At 39.0% G+C, this 11,508-nt stretch overlaps 1 protein-coding gene across 1 annotated transcript in view; it reads right to left on the minus strand.

Annotated features, from left to right (window-relative positions):
• KANSL3 (KAT8 regulatory NSL complex subunit 3) overlaps positions 1-7,638 on the minus strand; it is a 39,051-nt gene extending 31,413 nt beyond the window's left edge. The window contains exons 1-3 of the mRNA XM_074284750.1: positions 7,499-7,638; positions 5,752-6,020; positions 3,381-3,551 (exon numbers count right to left, since the gene is read on the minus strand). Of these exons, the coding sequence (XP_074140851.1) occupies positions 3,381-3,551; positions 5,752-5,966 (386 nt within the window). The 5' untranslated portion in view covers positions 5,967-6,020; positions 7,499-7,638. The remainder of the gene's footprint in view (positions 1-3,380; positions 3,552-5,751; positions 6,021-7,498) is intronic.
• Positions 7,639-11,508: the final 3,870 nt, after the last annotated feature.

Below are 11,508 nucleotides of genomic sequence, written 5' to 3' on the forward strand. Positions count from 1 at the left end.
TTCTTGCTTTTCTGATGTTTCTATAGTTTCTGTAGTCTTCTTTAGCTATAAGATGAATTATAATTAAAAGCAACTAGATGGTAAGTGGATGGAGCACTAGGTCTAGAATAAGGATGGTTCAAATGCAAATTCAGCTTCAGATACTTACTAGATATATAACACTGCAGTCATCATTCAAACACTATCTACTTCAGTTTCCACAACTGTAAAATCAATAATTATCTCAAAGAACTGCTATGAAAATTAAATGGAATAACTGGAAAGTTCTTAAGAAAGTGCCCGACATATTAAAGATAATAAATGCTTATTCCCTGCCTCCTTACATGTAGTTTAATGTTGTAATAACTATATTTTGGTCCACTTCTAACAATGAAATGCCACTGAGGCTATTCTATTAATAACCCTGGTCAATATACATTACCCCTGAATGATCTCCAAATAGATAGAATTGAATGATTTCATCACATAGAAACACTAAGAAATTCTAGCTCAAGAACAAGAAAGTGTTTGAAGATCAATAATCATATAAGAATCATTCTTGTAAAATGGAATTTTCCTCATATTTAGAAGGAACAAATTAGCAACCTGATATATTGTGTCAACATTGTATTGAAGAACTGAGATATTCTATGAAAAGATAGCTTGTTCACAAATGCTCATATCTACTGAACACTAAGTACAATAAAGCATTATTGGTCGAGCTGTAAATTGGTCTAGCCATTCTGGTTAGCAATTTGGAACTATGACCAAAAAGTCATTAAACTGTATCACTAAAAAAAAAAGTCACTAAACCCAGGACACCACTACTTAGGCCTATTAAAATAAAGAGGAAAAAGATCCATATATACAAGGATATTTATAACAGTTCATTTTTGTAGAGTCAATCTGAAATTGGGTGTGGAAGGGGACAAACAGACTCTTATCAATTTGAATTATGGCCAAACAAATTATGGTATATGAATGTAATAAAATCCTACTGTGCTATAAGAAGTGATGAAGGCAATGATTTCAAAGAAATTCTAATTCATAGAGAAAGTAAGCACAATAAGGAGAATAATATATATAATAACACCACAAAGACAAACAACTTTTAAAAATTTAAGAACTCTAATTGATGCAATGCCCAATCAAGTTTGCCCAGGACCTATAATGAGGAATATTACCTACTTCCTGACTGAGATGGGATGAATTTTAAGATGCAAAAAGAGATATACATCTTAGAATATAGGATTTGTTCTGCATGACCCCTTATTTATTACAAGTGTACTTTAGAACAAACATTTCTAAGTATTTGAGTCTCCTTCTGCAATATCTTTATTTAGTGGGAAAGGGGTAGTTAAGAGTCTGCAATAGTGATACCAAAAAAAATTGGTCTAGTGAAGCATTTTTTAAATGCACAAAGTAAAATAGAAGTTTTAAATCAAGTACAACCACTGCTCAGGGAAGAATAGAAAGTTAATATTTAGGAAAAAATCTACCATGAAATAAAAGAGATTAATTGACATACAAGTAATTTTCATACAAGGCTTACATTAGTGTTCAAAAAGTTCATTTTACAAGAATAAGATGGGGGAGAGATCACTATCCAACAGTTTACTGAAAAAGATTTGTATGTTTTTAGTACACTACAAGCACAATATGAGTCCACATATGACATGGCAATTCTATGTAATCTAATATAACATTAGGCTTCACGGAAAGGCATAATGAACAGGATCAAGAAGGCATTAGTATCACTGTATTCTGACTTGATTAGGCCACATATGGAATACTTTTTCATTTGGGGCACCACATTTAAGAAAAATTCTGATAAATTGGTGAGTATCCTAAACATTGGAAAGTGCCTTGAGTCCATGCCATATGAGAATCAGATGAAAGAACTTGGGATGTTTAGTTTGCATAAGAAAAAACTATAACCAATAAATATTTATTAAGTTTCTATGCCATGCTAGACACTGTGCTAAAAATGAAAGACAAAAACAAACCAATGCCTCAAGAAATTTCTAATCTACTGAGGAAAAAAATATGTATACATACATATATACATTTTTGTATGTATAGTTATATGTACATAAGCATGTGTACATGTATGTGTATATATATTGTATGTGTATACATGTTTTAAAATGTACTTTTGAAGTCTTGCATGAAACATAGAATGAAGATACACACACACACACACACACACACACACACATATATATATATATATTATATATAAAAAATCCTTAATTATTAAACTAATTAAATGCTAAATTTCAAGGGAGAGAGGTACTAGTTAATAGAGGGATGAAAAAGGGCCTCATTTAGGATACTACTTGAGCTGGATTTGTAAGAAGCTATGGATTATATAAGAGGAAAATGAGGAAGGACATTCTAAGCATGGGGAACAAACAGCCTAAAATCACAGAGGCAAGAAACATAATGGAATACATAAGTGGTCCAGTTTGAATAGAACATAGAATTCATAAATAAAAGTTACATGTAATAAGTTTGGAAAGAGAAACTAAAGCCAGATCATTTAAATGCCAAACAGAGGAGTTTGCTAGAAGCCCTGAAAGAAAAAATAATTCCCCTTCATTGGAAGTTTTCAAGCAAAAAGTAGATGACCACTAGTAAGATTATGCTGTAGAAGATACTCTAGATCATTTATGGTTTGACTAGATGATCTATAAGGTCCCTTTCAACTATGAAAATCTGAAAGTTTACAAACTGCTTTCTTATAAAGTATTCTAGAGGCCCATACATTTCCCAATCTTAATGAAGACTTCCCTTGTATGAAGATAGGAGTCCCTTCATTTGTTTATCACCTAGATTTCTAAATGATGTAAACTCTTAATCTTACTTGTTTATATACAAATTTAATGTTTTGTTATTCTACAATCTGTATGTCTTCTAAATATTTATCTGAATTGGTATATTTATCTTAGTAGCAATTTACAAAATGCTTTATCATTTGCAGAGTAATTTATATACATTTTATCTCATTTGACCCTCATAACTTAGTGAGGTAAGTAGTACAATTATCCCTATTTTATAGATGAAGCAACTGAGGATTAGAACTTTACAAAAATTATCCCATTTGATCCTCAAACCTTTCGAGGCAAACTCTACTTCCATTTTGACAGAAGAGGAAACTAAGCTCAGAAAAACTAAATGTCTTGCCTGAGACCACAGAATTGACAATCAAACTTAAAATCACACCCAAATCTTGTGATTCCAAGTGTTTTCTGCCATATCATATCCCTAAGACAGTGTCTGCCTAATTCAACCTGAATTTGTGTTTTAGAATACAAGAATGAGATAATAATAAAAATGAATATTGATTCAGAACCTGGGCCCATTATCCCATGGTATTCAATGTTCCTGAGGCAGCCCACCTGTTAACATGCTCTTCCCAATCCTCAGGTGGGGGTGGAGCATCTGCATCAGTCCGGGCAAAGATGACATGGCGTTCACACTCATTCATCACACTTCGTGCCTTCTGGTTGTCATAGAGCGGCACTGGGGTAGACGTAACAGTCTCCACATCGATAGGGATGTCTGCCTCACTACAAATAAACAAAGGATATTCAGACCACAGCTATTTTGCTCAATGTATGCACGTGCTTAATGTTTGCTCAGTTGCCTATAAATCTTTTTTTATATAGTCAGTTCTCAATTACCCAACTGTATATTATCCACATAAAATTTCTCATCCAGGAGATTTTCAGCACATTCTACTGCCTTGAAGGCATGTGTATAAAGACAACAGACAAATCTTAATGCTGTTCAAAACAAAACAATTAGAAATGTGACAAATATTCAAATGTAAATATGAGTATTTTAACTTCCAGTTTTTTAAGGAATGATAAATCCTCCCTTTCAGGGATATGAATGGTAGATAAATATTTAGGAGTTCTCTTAATCTCAGGAAACTCCCTGTGGTAAAAGCAATATCTTAAATACACTCTCCCTGTCCCCCAAGCAAGTTAGACTAGTTTTTACTAAGAAAGTATTGAAATATTCCTTGAGATTCTGTTTCAGAGGTCTTAAGAATTCAGACTTCAGATATCTTTTTTCAATGTCTGAGTAAAAAGCAGTCATAAAAATCTGGAGGATCTCTCAGATGCCTGGCTGGAGAGCAGAGTGGGGCTTTTTCTCAGCTGAATCAACAGAAGGTATTCTCAATGTTTAGCTTGAACATCCTTTTCCTGCTATGGCTAAGCAAATCTACTATTGTTAACTACTGAAGAGGCCTAAATTATCAAAAGATTAGCCTGAGTTAGGCTCAGCCCAGAACATTCCTCCATCTCAAAATTCCACTGAAATTAAAAAATAAGTAAAGCAAAATCAGCTATGATCTAAAAACTATAATGTGCCAAAAATAATGGTGTCAGAAGGGTGGTAATATTCAGACTCTAGAAAAGCAAAATCAATTGGTAAGAATATGTAAAGTATCCACAACTGGATAAGAAAAAAAGACAAAATAGTTAAGTTTTCCACATTATGTTTTGCATAGATATGGGTCCTGACAGAAACATATCTATTTTATGATAATTCAGATATAAGTTCTACACTAAGGCCAAGAAGTCCAAGTCTTTCCAATACTCAAGCACATGCTTAGGATATGTGCACCTTATACTATTAGCAATGGTGGATTATAACTGTAATTAAATTAACCATGTAAGTAGTTAAAAATTAACCATTTTAATTCTTCATAATAATTTTGAGTAGTCAGCTGAAGTACTACTTATACTGAAGTCTAAAAGCAATTTCATCCACTATTAAAATTCAGTTACAATTAAAGTTCTAGTCATTAATTGAGAAAACTGTATTTAATAGGCTGAAATAATCTTGAAAACTATGGCATATATTCAGTTGTAAAATATCTGAATTCTGAATCCAAGTTTAACCTGTCGGGTAGTGATTCAAAAGATTTTCAGAAATTTCATGAAAAAGACTGGTCATATAACCAGAAATTTCACTGGGTAAATTCTAATGAGCTACTACAATCAAAAGATTTAAAGGTCAAGAGATCAACTATTTCAACATTAACATGTGATAGCTGAGGCCCAGAGAAGTTAAGTAACTTTTCCAACATCAAATAACTATTAAGTGACAGGGTGGGGAGTTAAAGCAGGTTCTCTGATTCCAAATCCAGAACTCTTATCAGTTTTCATGGGTAAGTAATTCATTTAATTTTTTTTTTTTTTTTTGCTTAAAAACTTTAAGCAGTTATGTGTACCAAAATATTCCTAGTGTGGTTTTTATAGCAGAAAAAAAAAAAAAAATGAGGAACACAATGAGTGTCCACTAATTGAGAAAAGGCTGCATGAATTATGGTATTTGAATATAATGGATTATTAATGGCACCAGAAACAATGAAAAGGTGAAAGATGGTAAGACTTCTATGAACTGATGCAGAGTAAAATAAGTAGAACCAGGAAAACAATGGCATTGTTATACATAACATAGAACTCAGACTTTTTAAACAGGGGACCAGTTCCCTGCCCCTCACACTGTTGGAGGGCTGGACTATGGTAAAAACAAAACCTCACACTCTGTCTCCGCCCCCTCCGCCCATTTGCCATAACCGGCAGCCACATAAACAATGGCATCTGGCCCACAGGCAGTAGTTTGAGAACCCCTGTGCTAGACATTACGGAATTGTCTCAAATCCCTGAATGCCCCAAGCCCACTTCCTCCAGAATCCCTAGAACACCTTCCAACAAGCCCAGGACCTGTTGTTGGGGAAGACCACAGACTCACATGGTACTATCCTGGTGCCGCCTGGGGGTGACAAAGAGCATGCGGGTTGGGCGGGCACTGCTGGCGTCTGGATGAGCACTCCATGGCTTGGCATAGCTGTGATCCAAAAACACCAGGTCCAGCTCCCGTTCATGTACTGACAGCTGGAAAAGCAGAGAGGTGCCCATGCGCCGGGCTGAAGTCTGGAAGTCTCGTTCACCACCCCGGTGTGACATCGCTATAGAAGCAACAGTGTCTCAGAGTCCGGGAGTCAGCATGCCATCAGTCTGCTGCAAGAAGAGATCAAATTGCAATGGAAACAGGGCAAAATTCAATTCCAGCAGGATGAACTTTTGACTCGAATTCTTGTCCTTTTTTCTCAGAAAAAGGTGAGTACTAGAGGCCGCTAGATGGCACAGTGGACCCGAGTTCAAACATGTCCTCAGACACTGTGTGAACTTAGGCAAGTCACTTAACCTTAGCACTTCTACTCTGTATTTCATAAAGGAGTATTTATTTCCTATCTTGTGTTTTCTAGTTTTATATATATCCTGGAAAGAGCCACTTTTTACAGAAGAAAGATAACTGATTTAAAGAATCAAAAGACCTGCATGCAAATTCCTGCTTTGGGGCCCCTAGGTGGCGCAGTGGATAGAGCACCAGCCTTTAAGTCAGGAGGACCGGAGTTCAAATCTCTCAGGGCTCAGACACTAACACTTCCTAGCTGTGTGACCCTGGGCAAGTCACTTAACCCCAGCCTCAGAAAAAAAAAAATCCCTGCTTTGCCATTCACCACCTATTTATTGAACCTTGGGCAAGCCACTTTCAACTGCTTAGTTTCTCAATCAATAAAGCGGGGATGATGATCATAGTGCTGCCTTCCTTCCCCCCCCCTCCCGCATTCCAACAAGACACTGTATATAAAATGAAAAGCACCTACGCGTCAGCTATTACGTAAGAAACAGACTCCTTAAGCTTTTCCTCGGGAAATCTCACCTCCGCCCCCACCCTGCACTGCCCGAGGGGCTCCCCAGGCCCCACGCCAGAGGGGTGCTTCTCCCCGAGACTCCAGCTCTGATGCTCAGACGCTTTTAGGGTTTCAGAGCCGGAAACTAGCAGAGACCACCACCATTTCTGGCAGAGCGGACAAGCGATCTGTTCAAGGTCAGACAGGAGCGTGAGAGAGCGCCGCTGAAGCGGGCGCCGGAGGCCGCGGGTTAAAATCTGCTTTGTTACTTCCTAATTCAGTAACCTGCCAGAACTCATTTCACCAGTCTGAGCCTCAGTTTGCTCCTCCGTAAGAAAAAAAGAGGCGGGGCTCAGACTAGACCTCGCAGGATCTTCCCCACTTTTTAAATCAGCCCGCTCCCAAAGGGCAACGTGGAGATTTGAACCTAGGGCCAGAGCGCTTTTACGACACCGTCCTGGCCATTTAAGGGGATCGTTTCCAGTTTTGGGACACTTCCAAGTTACTTCCCACGGGTTACCCGGGCCATCTTCTTCCCTAAATTCCACTCCTTTCTTTCTCACCTTCCTTTCCCCTCCTCCAGTTTTATGGTCTCTTTCTCTCTAATTCCTCTCTCCCGACCCCACCCCACAGAACGCAGCGCTCCCGCTACCCCCTCCCCTACACGCTCGCCTCCGCCCACCCCTCCCCCTTCGCTCCCTTCCGCCTCCCTTCCCCCACCTTCGCAGTCACCTCCCCCGCCTCCCTTCCACTCAGCGCAGGCCACCGCCCAAAGCCGGGAGCCCGGTCCCCCGAGGATACCTCCCAGAGGCGCTACTCGGGCCGGTCCCCGGAGCCCCACAGGCCCCAGGGCCCGGCCCCCAGCGTCGTCCCCGCCCCCTCGACGGTTCCGAGGCCCAGGCCCGGACTCTCACCCGAAGGCGCGCCGGGGCCCAGCGGCGCAACGCCCGGGCCCCGTCGCCTTACGCATGCGCGCCACCGCCCTAGCCTGCAGCTGGAGCAAGTTACAAAACTCGGAACTGGATATTCATCAAGAAGCGAAAATTGTGTGGCCTGCTAGAAAACCCGGAGGACCTTTATGTTTTCGGAGCGGCACTACGTGGGGATGAGCCGGGATCCTTTGGAGGGAGGGAGTTTTCAGTAAAGGTTAAGGTGAAGATGTACCATGTTTTACAAAAATGTGCACAGGATTTTCTACTTGCACTAATACAGAGTGAAGTCATCAAAGCCAAGAAAACAATATAACTACCACAGTAAAAACGGAAAGCACAATTATACACTAAGTGTAACAAAATTCTAAAGCATGAGGCGGGAGGTCCACGGGCACCACACGTGGCATGTGTTACTGGTCTTTTTCAATGTATCTGATTTTTTCCCTCTTTTAAAAAAAAATTAGTTTGTAGCATGGGATGATTCTCCCTCAGGAATATTGAGAATAACATGATGTGCAAAATATATATATCAATAAATTTTTTTTTAAGTACATGATTTAGATTTCAAAGGGATCTGAAGTTGTTTTTTGTTTGCTTTGTTTGCTTGCTTTTTGTTTTGGCCAGATGTGTGTCAGGAATTTGCATTGGGCTGACTTTTAAACCTAGGTATCTTCCTTGCGATTGACCTGACATAGCATCATTTGGACCTCCCCTGGGAAGGCATTCCTGATTAATAAAGCACTTTAATGAAGACGTGAAAGGTTCCAGGAAAAATTAGTTCTTCCCCATTACTTCCTTTTTAGGAGGCAGGAATAATCCTCAAAAGATAGGATTGTCTTCAGAGTAGGTTGTAGTCTATAACAGATCTAGATGAATTAATATGGGTAGTGGATGTGAGAATCAAAAGGGGGTTGGGTTTCCACAGAGTTATGAAAATTAAATTGGAGAGGTGGAGAGAAATGAAACAAAATTAGAAAGGAATGGAAGCTGTGACAAGGAAACAAAACCAATAAAAGGAAAATGTAACCAGGAGTAGGGGATTCAGACTTGAAAAAGGAGGAGGGAGGTCCCCAGAGGTGGGCACTTAGAATAAGAAACATATTGTAAAATATAATTAGAGGTGAGGATTTAGAAAAAACACGTGGTGATGTAATCTGAGGAAGAGACTTAGACTTTTTTGTAAGGGGAATTAGACTCTCCAAAAAGGTCATACCCTTTATATCACTCAGCCAACCCGGAATCAGGAGAGAAGGACTGAAGTGAATCCAAATAAGGTGACCACCGAGGGAGAAGTGATGATGTAATCAAGGGTGGAGATTCACACTCATGTGAGGGGATTACCACTGAGCTACTCTTATCAATGAGGCATTGGGGAACTTGCTTTTTGGGTGTAAAAAAAGGCAAATCTATGGATATCCACTTCTGCAGGTGTGTGATGAAAGACTTAATTTCACCCCTCCCATGTTCAATGGAGTTTAAGAGAAACAAGACAGATACGGAGATTCATTTCACAATAAAATTAAGTTCTGAATGGAGGCAGGTTGGTTGCTGGCCTTCCTTCTGAAAGTGACATCATGAGTCAAGGTACAGCATGTCTCACTGTGGCTGATCAGACCATCGGGAGCTCCGAAGGTTCTACCACAGCTCAGACACAAGTAATCCCTATAAACAATTGAGGTGGATTTTCGGGTTTCTTTTGAGCTACTTCAATTCTGCTCTGGTCATAGAGCACAGCACTTTCTCTGATGAGGGCACACCATGCTGGGTGGTCCTGTGCAGTGGTTCCCATGTCACAATCAATTCTAAAGCTCAAGAGAGATCTTGAGAGGATTCTTGTATTACTTCTTCTGACCCCCTTGTGAGCACTTGCCCTGTGTGAGTTCTCCATAAAATAATCTTTTTGGCAGGGATTCATTTATCAATCAAACAATGTGCCCAGTCCACTGGAGTCTACTCTCCACAGTAGGATTTGAATGCTTGGCAGCCTCCTTGAGAAAGGACTTCGGTGGCTGGTATCTTACCCAGTTAGGGGATCTTCAGATAATTCAAATGAAAACATTGAGTTTTCTGGCGAAGCATTGGTATACTGTCCAGATCTCCTAGGCATACGATGAGATCAGCATAGCAACTCTAGACCTTTAGCTAGGTAGTCAGACTAAGACTTCTCTCCCACACTTTCCTTCAGAGCTCCTAAACACTGAGTCAGCTCTGGCAATGCAGGAGTCAAATGCATCATCAATGGGAACATCCTTGGAAAGTATACTGCTAAGATAAGTGAACCTGTCCACAGTATTCAAAACTTCTCCATTTGCTGTAGCCAGTGGTTCCACAAATGGATGGTGTGGTATGCACACTTATAAATAGTTCTTTTTGTGAGACCACTCAGAGGGGTATCACATCCAAATTGCAGGGAACTGAGTGAAACAAGGCTGGAAAATGGAAGCCAATTTAATGAAGTTGAAGTGTATTTATATGTTTTTCTGGAGTGGGGTGATTCTGGAGTGGAAGCCAGTGTTGGTTTTGCAATCAAAACTAATTTAGTGAACAAGTTTATATGCTTATCAAAAAAAGTGGACAGGCTCATGACAATGCAATTGCCACTTGCATGAAAATGCTATATCACCATCGTCAGTGCCTATGCTCCCAAGCATGAAGAACCTTAATAAAATCAAAGAAAAAAATTATGAAGTAATGAGGTAATTGCAAGAAAAAAAGCTTGAATTTCTCTGGGATGGGGTGAAGGGTGAAGTTACCAAAATAAGGAGTTTGGATTTAGAAGACTTAGGAGACTATCAAAATCAGTGCCAGCACGACTAAATCTTAAAATCAGAATTTTAAAAAGTATTCACTTTTACAAACCCCAATATTTAGTTAAAGGCCTGGCACTCAGGAAGGACTTAATAGATATTTGAAAGTTTGTTGTTTGATGCTTGGCTGCATTTCTTTGGAATGTCTCTGACTGATTTCTCCACCATATCTTGTTCCTACTCTTGTTCCCACCTTCATGAATCCTTTCAGCTTCCTTTCTCTTTCTCTACTAGATTATAAACTCCTTTAAGTTAGGAACTGTCCTTAGTACTTCGCATAGTATATAGCATATGGTAGGTGGTTAATCTATTTATTGATTATGATTGATATAGAATAAGTAAGGTAATTTGTTGGGAAGGACACTAGCAGCTGGGGAAATCAGGAAAGGCTTCACATGCAAGATAATATTTGAGCTAAATTTTGAAGGAAGATTGGGATTCTAAGAGGCAAAAACAAAGATAAAGTGAATTCTAAGCATGGACATGGCACAGGCACAGACATCAGAGAGTCTACAGATTAGAATCTCAGATAAATGAGAAAAAAAAAGTAGGAAAATCTATTTGTATAAACAATAGAATGAGATGTATAACAAAGTGTGAGAATTGGAGGGGGGGGGTTAGTTAGTTAGCATTATGAAAATTGAATTAGAGAAATACAGAGAAATGAAATAAATTAGAAAATTGAAACCTAAGAAATGGGAAGCTAGGACAGGGGAAAAGGAAATAAAAATAAAAGAAAGGAGATTTTTAAAAAGAAAAGGATAAAGTAATTAGTGTGGGAAATTAGAATAAGAATTAGAAGTAGAGAATCATAGGCAATGGAGGGGAGGGTAAAAAGGCAGATCAGATGGAATAATATGCTCAGAGGAGGAGACAGACTCAAATCAGGGAATTTGGCTGTTTAGATAGGATAGCACTCAACCAATAGGGAATCAGAGAAAAGACTGAACTACTTCCAAATAAAATCACCGTGGGAGGATGTAATGGAGGATGAAGATTCACATTCATGTGGGGGGATTATACTGCTGATAGATTTTGTCCTCTGGCATTCAGTCAATAGGGCAATAAAAGA

This window comes from Sminthopsis crassicaudata, chromosome 2 (genome assembly GCF_048593235.1).
Source record: "Sminthopsis crassicaudata isolate SCR6 chromosome 2, ASM4859323v1, whole genome shotgun sequence".
NCBI lineage: Eukaryota > Metazoa > Chordata > Mammalia > Dasyuromorphia > Dasyuridae > Sminthopsis > Sminthopsis crassicaudata.